The 18953-nt window shown below is 41.8% G+C and overlaps 1 protein-coding gene across 2 annotated transcripts in view; it reads right to left on the bottom strand.

The window, feature by feature from the left end:
• ARMH4 (armadillo like helical domain containing 4) overlaps nucleotides 1-18953 on the bottom strand; it is a 138832-nt gene that overhangs the window by 76209 nt on the left and 43670 nt on the right. For both annotated transcript variants that reach the window (XM_060003430.1, XM_060003431.1), the window contains exon 5: nucleotides 15440-15655. In XM_060003430.1, the coding sequence (XP_059859413.1) occupies nucleotides 15440-15655 (216 nt within the window). The remainder of the gene's footprint in view (nucleotides 1-15439; nucleotides 15656-18953) is intronic.

The following is an 18953-nucleotide window of genomic DNA, read 5'->3' as shown; positions in this document are numbered from 1 at the left end:
TAAATAAATAAATAAATAAATAAATAAATAAAATTACTATTTCACCCTTATGTACTTTCAGAGCATTTTTTCCACAGCATATGTCACTTCCTGCCTCACATTATAGAGTTTCATCCCCATGACTCATATGCTCCTGGAGAGCTGACACTGTGTTCTGCTCATCACTAAGGATCTAGTAATAATTTATAAATAGAAAACTGAGTTTTCCTCAGTTCTCTGGGGTTTGCCTTCCTAGAGGAAGTGTCCCTGGAAGCACACCCCTGAAAATGCAAGTGGTCACCAAGCTGGTTTTGATTCAGCTAAGTTGCAATAACCACCATGACCACGACCACCACCATCTGCCCCACCTTCATCCGCGTGGGGTCACATGACTAGTTTTCACCAATAGAATCTGAGTGGAAGGAAAATGAGTCCATTCCAGGCTGAGGAATTACAAGCAGGCTTCCCTAAGTTTCCTCTTTTTCCTGCCTCCTGGCTGGATGCAGAGGATCCACTGAGGTCACATAGGCCCAAGAAGATAGTGGAGACACTTGGTGGAGGTGTAACTAGTGACAGTGGAACTGTGAAGAGGGGAAGTAATAAATCTACTGTTAAGCCACTGAGACTGGAATTGTTTGTTACAGCAACTGACCTTCCCTGACAGATACATCCCCATTTATCCAAAGTCTACCATTCAGTTCTTTCAGTTAACATGTATTCTTTTACAATAAAATGCTTCCAAACAAATTAAGTCTACAAGGTATTCTTTGAGATAAGGAAGACATTACTGAATATTCTTTTAATAGAGTGTTGGAGCGCCTGAGAATTATCTGATTCCCTTTAGGGCTCTGAATCACCTTTGGACTCTTTCACAACTCTTTAAATTGCAGATAACTGATAGCCATACAAATAATTCTTCTCTAGACGAGAAAATTAATTGTCCAGTGGAGAAACAGCCCTCATACCTCGGAAAAAGTCTGTCATGCATCCATTTGTAAATTTTTTTGTTGTTGTTGTTTAAAAGTTTGAGTTTATTTGACAATACACAAGTGATTTGCAAATTTTATGGTTTAGTTGGAGCAAAATTTGAAACAGTCCTTGACTCCACGTAAATTTGTGATTCTTTGATCTTTCCTTTGAACAAGTTGTGGCATCCGCCTGGTTCCTTTATTAATTAATAAGCTTTTAAAAATCTTTGACACATGTTCATTTTATATCAAGAATCATAATTATATCTTCTTTAAAAATATATTTTTGGGGGCTTCCCTGGTGGCGCAGTGGTTAAGAATCCGCCTGCCAATGCAGGGGACATGGATTTGAGCCCTGGTCTGGGAAGATCCCATATGCCGTGGAGCAGCTAAGCCCATGCACCACAACTACTGAGCCTGCGCTCTAGAGCCCGCAAGCCACAGCTACTGAGTCCGTGCGCCTACAGCCTGTGCTCCCCAACAAGAGAAGCCACCACAATGAGAAGCCTGCACACCGCAACAAAGAGTAGCCCCCGCTTGCTGCAACTAAAGAAAGCCCACGCAAAGCAACAAAGACCCAACACAGCCAAAAATAAAATAAATAAATAATAAATTTATTTTAAAATAAATAAATAAAAATAAAAATATATCTTTTAACAACTATGAATTATTGATGGTCCCTCAAAGTCTTTAAACCATGTTCTTAAAGAAAGAGTGTTCTGATATAGTGAAAGGGATTAAGAGAAGACTGAAGCCTCTTTGGATCCCAGGGTAGTCCTGGGTGGCCACTACCAGTGCTGAAAGGAAGGGTGGAAAGCGAGGATTATAAGGATGATGACCAGGGAGAAGGAGGAAGAAAATAGAACACAACAAACTTCCCCCGCATCATGATTTTTTCCATGGTTTTCCCCTACCTCCTTTTCATTAGTGGATTAAGTAAATGAGTTGTTTTTAGAACTATCTGTGGTTTCTGTGGCTCAGCCCTGAATAGTAAGGCCTACCTAGCAACAGCTCTTCACTTTAGCTCTGTGTGCATGGCCTCCATCACCCACCCGCTTCCCACATGGCAGGGCTCAGAAGCCCAAGGTCGTGGTCCTGCAGGATGTGCAATACTTTATCAAGCTTGTGATAAACAAGGTGGTAGTTACCCTGGTGCCTGTGGCTGACTTCATATCAAACCTTATGCTGTTGGAAGCTGCCGACATTACTTGGAGCATTTATCCCCAAGGATTCATCAAAGCCATCCTGTTCCAAACAGTTGCTGTCCTCTTTCAAGAGGAGCAGCTTGAAATTCAAATCCCATTATTTCAGAAAGATTTCAGCCCTGCAGGAAAACTTAGAGGTGGAAAGCATAAATCACAATTCCCTCAGCTGTAAACACTCCTCTGTTTTAAATTCTTTCCCTGGGTCTTGATAATCTGGATGTTTGTAAAGTTTATTTTAAAGATTCTTCACATGAATTGAAACTGGGCATTCTTTGTTGGACACATATCTATATTTTGTGCCAGATTCTGTGGAAAAATCTTTCTGTCCAACAGAAAATCAGAAAAGTTCTTAGTTGGAAAATCAGAATTCCGTGGTCATTAATTCTCAAATGCTGAAATGAAATGAACTGGCTGACTTCAACCTCACCTGATCACTAAGCTAAGCTTTGAGGATTTAGCATCTTCTTTTTATGATCTCAGTAGAGAGGGGGAAATTACTGAATTGCTCTATTTTCTGAAATGCAAAAGTTAAGTGCATTCTTTCTCTGATCCAAATTAAGGAAGACAAATCAAACTGGGGAGACTACAAATATTCCAGATTCTTAACACAGCAGACCTATAACATTGGATTAATTCACTTTAGCATCATGTAACTTCAAATCAAGAGATAAGGACACTGTTTTCACTACTTTCTCAATTTTGTTTTAACATAATTGGAAGCTTTTTTTCTTTTTTTTTTTGCGGTACGCAGGCCTCTCACTGTTGTGGCCTCTCCCATTGCGGAGCACAGGCTCCGGACGCGCAGGCTCAGCGGCCATGGCTCACGGGCCCACCCGCTCCACGGCATATGGGGTCTTCCCAGACCGTGGCACAAACCCCTGTCCCCTGCATCGGCAGGTGGACTCAACCACTGCACCACCAGGGAAGCCCTGGAAGCTTTTTAACATCATCTTTGTTTACTTTCCTCTGTATTTTTCAAAGACGACAATTTATACTCAGTTTCTTCATTTCTGAAATTTTTTTGCAGTCCTCTCTGTATTTCTTAATTCCCAGAAGAGCCTACTAGATGTTTTCATATGTTACTAATTCCCCAGCTGAGCCTACGAGTGCACTGTGATTACAAAGAAATTAGTTCAGAGTACTCTCCTCAGATATAATGTGCCTTATCAATGTTTATATTAACTGTAGCTGATGAAGAGATTATTTTCTGGCTTAGTTCCAAGAATCCTTTTTTAGCTCTCCAAAGGAAAAGTGACTGCTGAATTTTCACATAAGAAATTCATTCCTAATGAATGAAATGTGATTTTTTTTCCAATTCTCTAATTCAATATAGTTTAATCATGAAAATACAGATAAGGGCTTCAACTTCTGGAAAGCATTACGTCTATTATCTCACACAGATCATTAACAGAAATAAAGATGAATGATGTGAAGCTGAGATATTTGGCTTTAGTTCCAGAAGGCTCTTCCTAAATCAACAAGTCCAAATTTACTTTTTTTTTAAACCTTTGATACAAGAACCTACGATCCAGGGCCTTTTAAAGGGCCTTAAAGACATGAAAAGAGAAAAAATTTGTTCAAAACAGAACCCTAAAACATTTAAAATACTATAAGTTTCTTCCAGCCAGAAGTGAGATACAAAAAGACAACTCAGTTCTCTGACTCAGGGAAGCAATGATCCGGTGGCAAAGCGAATCAGGTTTAATAAATTTCTCACTTCCATGTAGATGATGCCATGGCTGCTTTTATTCTTCGGCAGAAGCTATCAAAGGCCTTATCGCTATTAAGGCACCTAATTAGCTATTTGGAAGTTTTTTAAATGATTGATCACTACGAGAATGCAATCATTTGATTCTCACTGATTCAGATTCGAAGGTAATGAAGGTAGCTGGCCCAGCATTTTCAAGGTCTGCTCATTAAACGGTGTAGAATCACTCCAAGCTCATTCTAAAAACCCATTCTAAAATGTTAGATTGCTGCCCACAAAAAAGAAAAGGTAGTTACTCAACACAGTGCAGGTGTTAGCTAATGCTATGACGGTAATCATTTTGCAGTATATAAGCGTATCAAATAAACACGTTGCACACAATGTTATGTTAATCAATACAGCTGGAAAAAATAAAATAAAACATTAGATTATGTTCCAGAAAAAAACCTAGCCTCAAAATGTTATCTATGGCCGATGACCTGAAGGCATGCTATAATTAGTTCATTACTAAAGGCTTTGTAGATGTAAAAACTATTTTGAAGTAAGTAGAGAGAACCAGAGAAAGTTAAGATCACATGAAGTCCTACCTGTCATGTGATATTTAAGTTTAATCTCAGTTATAAGCATTATGGGGAACCCTCAGCACCTGATCAGTTACCATTTTTTCCACAAATCCAAGTAACTCCATTTAACATGCCCCTTCCCGTCCCGTCCCCTTCAGGTCCAGCATGGCTACCAGCTGGAAGAGAACCCCCTTTTAATCAATCAACAGTACTCAACGCTGAGTACTAGATATTGTGCACTTCCAAAAAAGTCCTAAGCAAAATGAGATGGTGGAGTGGAAATGAGCCCTACTGCCGAGAACGGCTGGGGGAGTTTCACAGGGGAGGACTGAGTGGGAGTTAGGGTTGCCAGGAAAGGCTTCAGCGAGAGCCAGGGCGGGGGGTGGGGGCAGACAGACAGAAAATGGAGAAGACCATCCCAGGAAAAAAGAATAATGGTAGAAAAAAAATGCCAGGTCCGGAAATGTCTGATGCATGTTCTGGTGACAGTGATTACAGCCCGCTGAAGGCAGAGGTCTTGGACAAAGCAGTCGAGAGAAACGAGAAGGGAAGACAGACCCCAGACAGACCCTGGAGGTCCTTGAATATATCAGGGGTGTATAAAAGAAACAAATACACTTATAAGAAATGCTTCCTACCCATGAACTGTTGAATCCCTGAGTTACCTGATGAAAATCTCTGATTCCTTGATTCTATATTCAATCTCTCCTTCACTTCTGCTGTGGTGTATTTTTAATTCGCACCACCAATCCTCTGAATTTCAAAAATAGCTCTGCTTCCTGAGGTCAGTTTGAGAGGTTGGCAGTTCTTTGAGATCACACAGAACCTACTACTAAAGTACTGGAGAGACCCAGCGGCACAAAGATCAATGTTTTAACAACGAAGACTGATTTCCCTTCCTCCACACAGGAACATCCCCAGGGAAGGTTTATGCATAGGGGAGTTAGCTGCAGATGGGGCTGTGGCTGCCACTGTGCTCTCCACTAACTCTGTTCTACTAGTTTCCCTCATTAGCGTTTGAGACTTAGAGTTGACTCCTCACTAGTTTTCTCAAAAGAAATCTTTGGAGGAGAATAAGGGAATTTGCAGTGTCCCACAGCTGACTTGGGCAAAGGGAACTCTGTGTGTGTGTGTGTGTGTGTGTGTGTGTGTGTGTGTGTGTGTGTGTGTTAATGATCTGAGTTCTACCACTCTTGGAATTAATGAATTTCAAAGCCTCAATTCCAGTCTGCCTGAAATTCTTGGTGCAAAAGTCCTACATATAGCTGTGAAAAATCATTAACTGTCAGTCCTAAAAAGAAAATTTAACACAACCCACAAAGTCATCCATGCCATCAATCCTTTCCTCCTTCCAAATGACTTAACATTTCCTATGCTGAAGGAATATAAAAGTTTGACTGTAGCCATTATACATAATTGCTCATCAGAAGTGTCATGAACACCAAAATGAAAGAAAAAAACCCAGAATACATTACATTCTTTTTAGGCCAGAACCTGGTCTTGTTTAGCCTTGGCCAGCTATCTTTTTGATTTTTGGTTCAAGACAGGTGTCCTCAGAACATATCTGCGAGCACGGTTGGAAGTGGGCAGCAGGAAGGAAGTCTATTCACTTTTATGTATTTAACCTACTTATAACCTACCCCAGGCTAAAAAGAGGATTTATGGCTTCTAACAAAAATACCTACAATATAACAGGTTAAAAATAAATAAATGGAAAACTCAGGAAATAAATGCATTTAAAACCTAAAATCCTGAGTTTGTCAGATTTTTCACCACAGGCATGGGGACAGATTTTCTCCCCTAGAAATCTCCAACTACTGCTAATCTGCAAGTAACCAACAGCTCAAATGGAAAGATCTATGAAGAAATGATTTCTTGGACTTGGAAGGCATCCTGCTCTGCAGACCTAACATCCCTTAAGCACTCATTCTCCTGAGGTGGGGAGAGGCAGGGATCACAATCTCTAATTTAAACTTTGGCATCAGTGTGTCCTGCCTAATGTGGAAAAAGGAGGTCTACACCCGAGTTCTGCTCCTCTTGTCTCAGAAAAATAATTCAGTTCTTTCCAAAGAAAGAGTAAATGGCATTACTCTTAAACCCAGAAACCCTGGGTACCATCTGAGGACAGGAAGGAACTCCAAGTAACTCCAAGGCAGGTGCCTACTCAAGGAAACTCACATCTGGAGGTGCTCACTCATTCCAGATGCAGAGGTCAGGGTACAGACCTCCATGGTACAGATGTAGAAGTCTGTCATGTTGAGGCAGGAGGCAGACAGGCCCCAGGTAAGACACTTACAGCTGGCCTCCTGTTTACATTTCATGAAGCAGGAAAAAGTGGGCTTCAGGCCAGACACTCACAACTAGCCTCCTGTTTACATTTCCTGAGATAGGAGATAGGTGGGCTCCAGGTTAGGCATTTACAGTCAGCCTCCTGTTTGCACCCCAAAATGGACGTAACAACTGAAACAGGGTAAAAAGCCAGGCTTTGTCTCTTGTGGACGCCTTAAGATAACAGTTGTGGCAGAAGCAGAGAGGAGCCAGACCTTGTTTGAGTAAAGGATCAAGAGGCCATATACTTCCCATCCTTGGGGCAAGGGAGACACTACACACGCGCAGAAAGGCTCCTTGCAGGTCAAAAGTCAGGGGACGATGCCAGGCCACAGCGAGACTTGCTTCTCCCAGACGCCTTCACGTCAAGATCTATCTTGGCTGAAAGGTGCGTGCGCACCTAAGGGGAGGGTCCTGAGACAAATTAGCCAGGGGGGACAAAACAAGATGATTGGCCAGAAGGAAGACAAAGACCTGGAAAACTGCCCTTTTATAAAGGATTTAAGTATTTCCCAAAGGCGCGACTCTCTGAGTTTGCCCGTGCATCTTTCCACATGTACTTTGCTTTTCCAATAAACTTTTTACTTTTCTCTTTACCTTTTGCCTCCTCACGTGAATTCATTCTTGACAAGGCAGGCAAGAATTAGGGATCCAGGCCCTAGCCACTGCCCCCTGTGGTCTAGTGGTTAGGACTCCCGGTCCGGGAACTAAGATCTTGCTTCCAGCTACCGCTCGTGCTGCATGCTGCAAGCTGCCACTTACTGCTACGTGCATCCGAAATCAACATGACCATGGGCTTTCTGGGAAAACTAAACCATGGATATTGACTTTAATCTCAATATGACTGTAAAAAGCTGGATTTTTTTTTAAGGCACACTAATCCAATACACAAAAGATCATTACAAGCAATGTAAATCTTTACTTAATGGAGGTTCAATTCCTAGAGCACAGAACACTTCTGACAATCCTCTTTCTCCAGCCCCTTCACAAACAGAAGCTGCCTCACCCCAAGGGAACAACCAGCAGACCCAGTCTAGGGCAGCTGTGCTCCGTGGGTGGGACCCAGGTATCAGTATCTTGTGTCGCTCTCCAGGGGGTTCCAGTCAAGAGTGAGAACCACTGGTGAGGGGGCTTTAGCCAATCTGCCACTCACATCGTGCTGGTTACGTTGGATTAAGGTTTCTTTCCTTCTCCTTCCTGACACATATTTAACCACGTTAGCCCGGCAACTTCCTGAGCAACCTCATAATACACAGCTTAGCACGTTATATGCCAAAATACACTCACATTTGTTGCAGTGAAGAGTTGTTTGAAGTCTCACACTTCCCACTATCTTTTATGCAGCATCTTTTTCTTGCTGTCACAGCCCGTGTTGCACTATATTTAAGTGTTCAGTCTTAGCTACATGTTAAGTGTTCTAAAAGAACAAGAAGGATGATGGGGAGAAGAAAGAGAAGAGCTGACACGTTTGAGGACAAAGGCTCTGATTTTCTCACAGACCAATGCTCAGTTTCTCTAAGGCCGAACCCCCTCACCTTTGCCTACAGTTCATTCTACCTTTCTACCAATTCAAAACACATTCTCTTTCTTTCATATTAAAATCATCCTAAATCACCAGGTAATGAACCTGATAAATAATAATAAATCCACGATAACATCTTATGGGTTATCCTATCCAGACAGCAGATCTGCCTTTTTGTAAGGCCTTCTCAAGATATATTACTGCAATCCAAAGGAAGGCTCTTAATATTGAAGAGTAGGCACCATGTTCAAATGGGGAGGGGGATATAAATTAGAGATCACACAAGCACTCCCGAAGTCACACCCCAAAGATGGCTGCCCACTCAAAGAAACCCCCGGTTGTAAATGATGATTCAATTCCCCACTGTGTAATCGCTCAGCCACTGGCCTCACATCTATAGAACCATTCTCTGCCCCATGGCAATTTATCTCTTTACAGGTCAACCTCTCACTCTTTCCACAACATACAGCACACACTTAGCTCTATGAATGTCTGGTGAAAAACTAGAAACATGAATGCTCTTCATTCTTCTGCTTTCCACAAACAGCTCTATACTGTTAATTGAATACTTATCATGTTTTTTAAAGACCTCCAGAGAAAAATATTCCACTTCCTAAATCAGGAACCCCTCCCAATGTTAGATGCAGGCTTTTGAATAAAACGTGAAGACAGCTATAGTAATTCTGCACTTAACTAATTGATGGCTTTTGGAAGCCTTATCTATTCAGAACATCAACCAAACCATAAAGTGGCCAAAAAATGGTCTCTTCTTGGAACAATACCACCACCCTCGGGCCCTCATCCAGAACTCATGAATTCAAAACATATTTAAGATAAATATATTAGTTTAAGAAGATTAGTCACAGGATTCTTGGAAGATAAAAGAAACATGGATAAGAACCAGCCACAAGAGAAGTAAACAGAAAAACAGAAATCATAGATAAGTATAGTGATTGACACACGCCCCCATCCATTCCACCAGTCATGTGATCACATTCCCCTTGCCAGTGATTGTTTAGAAATGAGCATGTGACCTAATCCCAGCAGATCAGTGGTGAGAATTCTACTGGGGGATTCTTGGAAAGTCTTCCTCTCTCCTGAGGAAGAAACGCAGTAAAAAGACAGTCCTCTTCTTTGTCTGAACAATGTCTTGTCTAGGTGTGACATCTGAAACTGCTTCAGCCACTGCAACTGTACGGAGGAGAGCCTGGGGCCTAAGTGAACATCCCAAGGAGGACAGTGCAGCAAGGTGGAAAAACATGAGTCACTGATGACAGCTGAGCTACTGAGTCAACTGACCCAGGAGCTCCATCTCTGGACTTCTTGTTTTCAGAGAAAATATATTTCTTTACTCTTTAAGTCAACTTAAGGTTTCTGCTACGTATAGCTAAAGGCATCCTAGCAGATACAGAATGCACAGAGGAAAGAATCACCAGACATTAATTACCTTGCAAATGTTTAAACATTAAAATGGATATGTTGGGCTTCCCTGGTGGCGCAGTGGTTGAGAGTCCACCTGCCGATGCAGGGGACACGGGTTCGTGCCCTGGTCGGGGACGATCCCACATGCCGCGGAGCAGCTGGGCCCGTGAGCCATGGCCGCTGAGCCTGCGCGTCCGGAGCTTGTGCTCCACAACGGGAGAGGCCACAACAGTGAGAGGCCCGCATACCGCAGTAGAAAAAAAAAAAAAAAAAAAAAAAGATATGTTGACTCAACTTTGCCCATATTGATTTTATACTTTTAAAAGAATAATCGTGTGATTTATTATAGTGAAAGGATAAGAAGTGGTGTGGGGGGTCACAGTACCTGCTCTCTGTACAGGCTCTTACCAATAAATTTGAAAATAAACTTGTTAAAAAAAAAAAAGAAAATAAACTTGTTAGATCAGAAAAGAAATTGATTCTGCATATGTAAATAAAGAGCTTCCTATATGCTACTAGCACTTTACCAATCAATGCACCTCAGTCATAACATGGAACTTTCACTCCTGATTCTCTGTCCTCTATAGTTCAGTCCACAATCACACCTCCCAACAGCAAGATCAAGAAATTGGGCTCTCTCTCTCCAGAGCTTTACAAGCAATGTGTATGTGACAATACAGAAAACAGAAGTGCACAGAATTAAGCCGTGGATCTACTGCTTTGCCTCAGAAAGTCATCTAAGTTTTCTGCTCTTGTTACTGCACAGAAAATGAAACGATAATCTATTCAACGAGTATGTATTATTTTTAGCCAATCCCAACTACCCACTTCAATCTGTTCATTTTTAAAGGTTTCTATGGGTTTTAGCATTTGCTTTGGAATACCATTCATATTGTAAAATAGGATGTGATAGTCTATAAATAAAAATAACCCACTTAAAAATAGGAATGAATAAGATGACCAATTAAAGTATAATTATATTAAACTGGATTACTTTTTAAAGGTCTCAATCTTTGCATTTTTAGTGATTCATTAAGAAAAAACTATAGTTAAGTTTACAACACTCACACTCAGACTACAGCTGCCACGCAAGCTCTACTTCTAAAAGGAAGCTGCTCATGAAATACTTATTGAAATCTGTATTAGTTTCCTATTTTTGCTGTAACAAATTACCACAAACTTAGGGGCTCAAAACAACACAAATTTATTACCTTACAGTTCTGGAGGTTAAAAGTCTAAAATGGGTCTTGAGGGACTAAAAATCAAGGTGTCAGCTGGGTTGTGTTCCTTCTAGAGGCTCAAGGGGAGAATCCATCTCCTTGCCTTTTCCAGCTTTGGAAGCTGCCAGAATTCCTTGCTCATGGCCACATCACTCTGACCTCTGCTTCTGTCATCACATCTCCTTCTCTGACTCTGACTTGATACTTCTCACTTATAAGGACACTCGTGATCACACTGGGCCTTTGCAGAAAATCCAGGATAACCTCTCCCTCCCAAGATCCTTAACCTAATCATATCAGCAAGAGCCGTTATTCTTGGTACCACAAAATCCATCACAAATAGGGGAGGTTTCCCTCTATTGCACGTGACCTGAGAACATTTAGGAAACTGTATCAATGAACATTGATCCAGAAGTTGTCACTTATTTTGAGTTACTAGGAAATACTCCTGTCCCTCCAAGAAAAAGTTGGTGAGCTAATAAAATCCTAGACCCGGACACTACTACTCCAACCCAGTCTTCCCACAGTGGAAAAAAAGGAAGGGCTTGAAAGATTTGTTCCTTATTTTGGTTCCCACGAAAACGACAATGCTAAAAACATGTTGGCAAACTGAAGATATCAGGAAAAGAAGTGAAAGTAAAAGGTAGGAGACAACCAGGAAAATGGTAAGTTTTATTAAAAGGAAAAATCTGATATGAAATAAAAATTCAGGACTTGGGGAAATCACTTTAAAAAGCATAGCAAATCACTAAATTGGTATCACTAATTTAAGAAACCTTAGCCATGCATGGAGGCTGGAATCAGGAGGCAGGACAGGGGGACAGTAGGGCTATTTGTCCTGTGCCTCATACCCTACACACCTTAAAATGTAACTGCTATTAGCCAAAAACTGTTCATCAACAGGTGACTAGATAAACAAAATGTGGTATATCCATACTATTGAATACTACCCAGCTATAAAAAGGGAACAAATTACTGATACAGCCCACAACATGGTTGAATCTCAAAATCATTTTGCTAAGTGAGAGAAGCCAGGTACATAAAGGTATATATTATACGATTCCGCTTATATAAAATTCTAGAAAATGCACTCTAATCTGTAGTAATATGAGTAGATCGGTAGTTACCAGGGATTGGGGACTGAGCGAGAGACAGACTGCAAAGGGCATGAGGAATCACTGGGGGGACAAAAGGGAAGTGATGGAAATACTCTGCATTTTCAGTGAGATGGAGGCCACATGAGTGTAGCCTCCCTCTTGACAACTGTCAAGACTCATCGAATTGCATACTCTGAGTGCAGTTTATCGTATATAATTTATACCTCAATAAAGTCAATTTTTTTAAAATTTGACTCTTCTTCAATGGTAAATTTGTGTTGAAAAAGGCTAGAGCCCAAATGATCATGTTACCCTTGAATCGTAACCGCTACAGATTTTTCTAAGATTCATAGCCTCTCCAATTGCTTATAATTATCATAAATGGTAAGCCAACTTCCTAAGTGGGGAAAATTGGCTTCCTGGACCACAATCCAGGAATAGATGTCATATGGCCTCCATAGAGTACCTCTGTACAAAAGCAACCCTCTCTCTAGTAAAGGGGTACAGTCCCTAAATATTCACCCAACCCATACTTAAAAGACTGTCCAACTGTCCATGATCCATGATCCTTCCATATTATAAATCCACTACCTGAGGAGTCACTTGATGTGTAGATTTTTGTCTTTGTGTTTAACCTCTATAATAAGTTACATTGGTATTTTGTATTTTATTTTATTGACCTCAACCAGCTCATGTAGAACAGGTGCATTTCAGACTAAATATTTATTCACATGTTCCCAGGCCAGTGTTTGTGTTTGTTTTATAATATTTTGATAATATTTTGATATATTTATAAGCTTTTAGCAGTTTCATTTGATATGTTTTTTTTGTTTTTCGGGGTTTTTTTTTGCGGTACACGGGCCTCTCACTGTTGTGGCCTCTCCCGTTGCGGAGCACAGGCTCCGGACGCGCAGGCTCAGCGGCCATGGCTCACGGGCCCAGCCGCTCCGCGGCACGTGGGATCTTCCCGGACCGGGGCACAAACCCGTGTGTCCTGCACGGCAGGCGGACTCTCAACCACTGCACCACCAGGGAAGCCCTCATTTGATATGTTTTTAAAGTAATTACTGCTCAATTACATGCCGGATTTGTTCAGGAAATAATTTAGTAAATACAGCGTTGTATGCACATGTATGATACCTTCTGCCTGTCCAGTGGAAGTCCATCCTTTATCACTTCCTCTGCTTACCATAAGCATATTCCACAGGAAATCCCAGGTACCTTTCAACTACAACCTTTATGCCAACCTAGAGGGTGATAATCCCAGAATAATTTCTCAGTCACAGACTTCTTCCCTGAATTCAAGACTCAAAATCGAAGTCCATCCTGGACACCCCACAGGCTCCTCGTATTCAATGTGCCCGGAACTAGCTCATCATCTCCCCAATACGCCAAGTTCACGTCACTCTCTCTATTCTCTCTCTTCATCAGAGATATCACGCTCCACCTGTTCGCCCAGGCTAAAAACCTAGAAATCATCCTCAACTCTCTATTTTTCTTCATCCCCCCAAATCAGTTAGTACCCGTGACGAAAAGCTCTCAGGTTGGCTCCTTTTTCTTCATCCCACTTCCTCTGCCTTAGTTCACGCCTTCGTTCCTCACATGGACATTTCATTGGTCTCATAAGCGGCCTTTCTCTCTCCCCAGTCTCGCGCTCCTCCCCTGTTCCTCCACTGCACTATCACTAGAATGGTTTTCATAAAGGACAAGGGAAAGCCTCTTGGCAGTCACCGCTCTTCGTGATGCATCCTTGTTTACCTTACCTTTCCAGCCTTGTCTGCTGTTGTATCTCCTAGAGCTTCTTTTTACCCACTTACAACGTTCTTTGCCAACCCATCTGTATTATGCCATGCTCTTTCATCCCTCCAATGCCTCTGTGTATGTTCTGTCTTTGACCTCTTTCTCCTGCAAGCTATCTCCTATTTATATATCCTTCAAGTGACAGCTCTGAACTCTCCAAGCTACTCTAAATGGCCCCCTTCTACATTTCTGCTCTGGCCTCCTATAACTCTACTTTTATTATAGAATTCATCCACCCTGCACTGAAGCCTTTACGAGTGGGCTCTGCTCTGATCAATAAAAGGCACTGCCTTGTTCTTCTCTGTGTTTCCAATGCCTTGCAAAGGAACGTAGTAGGTTTTCCATTTTTTGGATAAATTAATTAACCAAATCTAAAGGACAGCTCGTGAAAGAATTCTATAATGGAAGAGAAGATGACATTAAAGATCCTTATGCATGTTTCCTTAGTTTTAGAGATTAGGGAAAGGATTCCCCCTTTGACTGCAAACTTTTAAAGGTTTACCAACTTCAGTCTGAGCTTTGAAAAAAGCGAGAGAGCTTGTTTTAAACTACACGATCGTGTGATAAACAGATGATGCAACTTTCCCACTCCATACTCATTTTAATGCACTTACCCTTCCTCATCACTAATCTGAAAGAGTGTTCATGGGAGGAGAGGAGAACAATATTTAAGAAATCATATGTAATAAGATTCTGAATTGGAAGTTTCAACCGAGGCACCAGGATACACTAGTATGATATTCCAGAGCGAAGTCGAAGACCAACATCCCAATTTTCAATGAAATACTCCAAACGCTGGTTATATGACCCTTAAATCTAACTTCTGCTGTACTTAAGGTATAAATGGGCCTTTTAAAAACTAAAAGAGTTTCAGGGAGGAGATTTCTTTGGAGAAGAGGTCACTTCCCCTCAAGTCAAGAGAGTGAGGCCTCAAAGAATCACCCAGAGCATAATAGCCTCTCTCCAGAAAAAAGTAAGAGGAGACAGACAGAGGAACGTCCCTGCTGACAGGAAGAGAGTGTCAGAGTTGGGGTCAGCCTGCATCCGCGGAGACTCTCATCGAACATCCAGGCCAGGCACAAGAGAGAGTAAGCTTGGAGCTGTCTGGACACTAACTGCTGAAACAAGATTGTATTTGATGATGAAATGCAACCACGAGAACAAGCAGAAAAGTCATGGGACGGCTGCAAGCTCACCCAGAAGTGAAGGAAGGATTTCCCCAGGGAGGAAATTCTAAAAGGACAGAGGATGACAAAATCCATTTGTTTTCCGACTCCAGTCCGTTCACGCTGCTTGTGCAGCTGACTGGTTACACACAATTCCTCCCATTTTGGAAGTCCTCCCAAAGCCGACAGCTGTCCTCCAGCTGGGAAGGAAAGATGGAATTCCTTCCAAAAATTAGGTAACTGTGCTCTTCGTGGGCAGATGGAGACTGTCTGGAGCCTGAGTATTGAAGAGCATAAATATAAACATAGTGAAGAAAGAACTGAGAACCTTTTCCCAGCTGAAACACCCATAAACAGAAGATCCATTTTGTTCCATAATCTATGCCAATGAAGGAAAGCTGTCACCTAAGAAAACTAAAATGAGGGGAGATGGGAGGGAAAGAAGCACACATGACTCTTACCCAGGCCCTGACTCTGCTGTTCCCACTCGATGGTGTCCGGCACCTGGTAGGTGGCTCCCTCCAAAGAGACCACGTTTCCCTGCTCTAAGCCAGGTTCCTGAGACGTGATGCCAGGGAGAGTAAACCCAGGCAGCTCAGTGTCACCAGCCAAGGTCTCATCCAGGGAGTCTGCATCTTTATCCTCCTCATCTTCTTCATCCTCATCTTCTTCTCCCTCTAGGCAAGAAGAAAGCAAAGGGAACATGAAGAAATACAGTGAGTGCATACAAATGAATCTTTTGAAATGACCCAAACACTACAAAACAATCATGATTGGCCTTTTCACACAAATTGTATAGCTAAAGTTGAGCAACATGGGCTTTGCGGGATTACATGCCCACCGTATTCTCACATTTTAAACTTTCAAAACCACAGCTGCGTCAGATGATTATCACGCATCATGTTTACTGGGAGTCAAAGTTCAGGTAATACGGATTTTTGTTAAAGCCATATTTGTACTTACAAGGGTAGGAAACATCCTCTTCCTGTTTTCTGGAGATCATTAAAGATTTATCTGTTAGAAAGCACACTGAAACACTAACAGAATTTAAAAGGAGTGTTCCAATCTCTTTCTATCTCATAATACTAAACAAGAGAATTATTATGTTGGCACAGTTTTCTTTCTGTTCTTCTTCCACATTAGTGAGTAGAACTCACAACAGTGTTAAGTGAGAGGTCCATAAATCCACACCTGTATCTGTGCTCGTTACAGAGGAGTGACCCAAGAGACGGGAAACCATTACATCAACGTTCTCCATACAATTCTAAAGGGGACTGGGAAATGAAATATTGATCAAGGACAGTCAGAAAAGCAACACATGAAAAAAATCATTATCATTACCATCATCATAAGAGTTAAATTCACAGCGTGTCATCTGTGACGCTTCAAAAAGTGTTGGATTAGGAAACATAAGGCCCCCAATTTCATTTTATTTCATTAATTTTAATTTTCTAGGAATACTTTGAGCCCCCACCCACATCCTGAAGGCACCTCTGAAGCCCCAGACAAGGGCCCACAAAATCCACTGAAGGCCTTTTCCTTGGTCTCCCCGTTGGCTCTGAACACAGTGGTGACTGCAACAGGGAACGCTCTTTAGATGGTAAAGAGGAGAGGGAGGTGTAAAGCCACCCAAGAATTCTGAGACTTTCCTTTTCCTCTTCCAGACAATTTTCTCCACATATATCCCTTTTCATCTATCATTTACAGGTTTTCTTAACTTAAAAAAATATTACCTCTAATCTTTCTCATTCTTATATATCCTTTAACTTTGTGGGCCTTAATACCTGTCACTGTTCCAAAAATTCAACAAATATTTATCAAACACCTAGTTCCAGGCACTAGGGATAGAGCAATGATGTCTCTGCCTTGATGGAGCTGATATGTCCCTCAGGAGATGTACAGCAAACAAAGAGATATACAAATAGATATACAATACATTACACTCTGATTAAAACCAGCAAGAAGATAGAAAATGCCCGGTACTACTATTATAGATGGAGAGATCAAGGAAAGTTTTTCTGATAAGGTAAAGTTTGAACAGAGATCATAACAAAATAATGAATTCTCCTGTTTCATTTAGGTCATTAAGCATTCCAAGCAGAGGAGAACAGGGGGAACAGCGAGACCAAAACCTTGAGGCAGATGTCTGCTTGCTGTGTTCTAAGAATGGCAAAGAAGACTGGGCTGGGGGGCAGGAGGGACAGAGAGAATACAGGAAATGAGGGGGAAGGGGTAGGCAGGGGCCACATCTAACATATATTTATACAGAATGACTCTGCTGTAGGGCAGAGTATAGGCTACATCAGAGCAAGAGACAAAGCAGGGAGACCCTATAGGAGGCTATTTCAAAACCCAGGGGAAAGGGAGAGCAGTGGTCAAATCTGGGATGTAATTTGAAGACAGAGCCTCGCTGATAATTACAATGTGCGATGTGGGAGGAAGACCCCACTTTACTGAAAATAGGAACGAAAGAATAAAAAGCAAAATCAAGAATTTTATTTGAGATATATTAATTGTGTGGTGGCTTGTGCCTATGACATACAAATGGAAATGTTGGAAGTCTAAGGAAGGTCAAAGCTAGAAATAAAAACCTAGGAATCATCGACCTATAAATTATATTTAAAGCCTTGGCACTGGCTGAGATCACCAAGAGAATGAGAGTGGATGAAAGCGAAGTGGTCCAGCCCAAGCCCTGGACAATCGAACATTTAGAGGTTGGCCAGCAGAGGGAGATCCAGCAAAGGAGACAGAAAAATGACCACAGGTGGCAGAAAAACTAAGATTGAAGGACTGAGTAGCAAACCGAGACTCTGGCTTTGACATTTGGGAAGTCATTAGTGACCTTGACAAAACTTGTTTCCTTGGAATGGTAGGGACAAAAGTCAGACTGAAATGCTTCCAAAGAAATTAGGAAAATGGAAGTAGACACAGCAAATAGAGAAAACATGAGAAATTTGAAAAAGAGAACAGGGACATTAGGGGGTAGCTGGAAGGAGATATGGGGTCAAGGGTAGGTTCTTAAAATAGGAGCTACTAGAATTTGCTTGTAATTGATGAGTAAGATCTGGTAGAGAGGGGGAAATTGATGACGCAGGAGAGAGGGGAGAGCGGCTGGAGGAATGTCCCAAGAGATGAGGTATAATGGAGAGGTTACACACATGGACCCTGGAGCCACACCAACTTATTATGGCTGCGTGATTTGGGGAAAGTTACTGAATTTTGGTGTGCCTCAGCTCTCTCACTGTAAAACTGGTATGAGTCCTACCTCACAGGGCTGTTGTAAGGATTACATTAGTTAATACACCAGGTGCTTAGAACTAAGCCTGGCACGTAGTGGCCACCATATAAGGTTGGCTTCTTTGCTATTACAGAGAGGTGAGGGGGCCCAGTGCACGGCCTGCTCAACTACATCCTCCGCCGTAGCAGGCACAGGTGCCGGCGGGCGGGTAGATTTGGTGGTGGGAATACGTGAAAGTTATCATATTTCTTTTCTTAGTCAAATAAAAAACTGGAAAGGAGAAGAGAAATGGTGGTGGTTTGAGGCAACAGGAAAAAGTGTGGAATAGTCATCTTGAAGAGCCTGTGAGTGAATTCTTGGGGAAAATGAGGTAGGACTGCCAGGCCATCCTATGAGTCCACATAAGATATGATGTCATAAATTTAGAGTAAGGCGTGTTAAGATGATTGTGTGTTTTTCTTCAGCCACATTCAGCTGCTTGGGTGCAGGAATGGGTGGAGGGGTAGAGTAGGCAGAGACGTTTAACCAGGGTCAAGTTTTGCTAGGAGAGCTCAGTTGGGGAGGGGGGAGGAAGAAGCAGTTGATTGTGTCTGGGCATCTCATGTACAGCATGGTGACTATGATTAACAACACAGTATCATATACTTGAAAGTTATTAAGACAGGAGATCTTAAATGTTATCACCATACCAAAAAAAATGGTAATTATGTGAGGGGATGGAAGTGTTAACTAACCTT

The sequence above is a fragment of the Delphinus delphis genome, chromosome 2, assembly GCF_949987515.2.
Source record: "Delphinus delphis chromosome 2, mDelDel1.2, whole genome shotgun sequence".
Lineage (NCBI taxonomy): Eukaryota > Metazoa > Chordata > Mammalia > Artiodactyla > Delphinidae > Delphinus > Delphinus delphis.
This window is presented reverse-complemented; position numbering and strand designations above follow the sequence as displayed.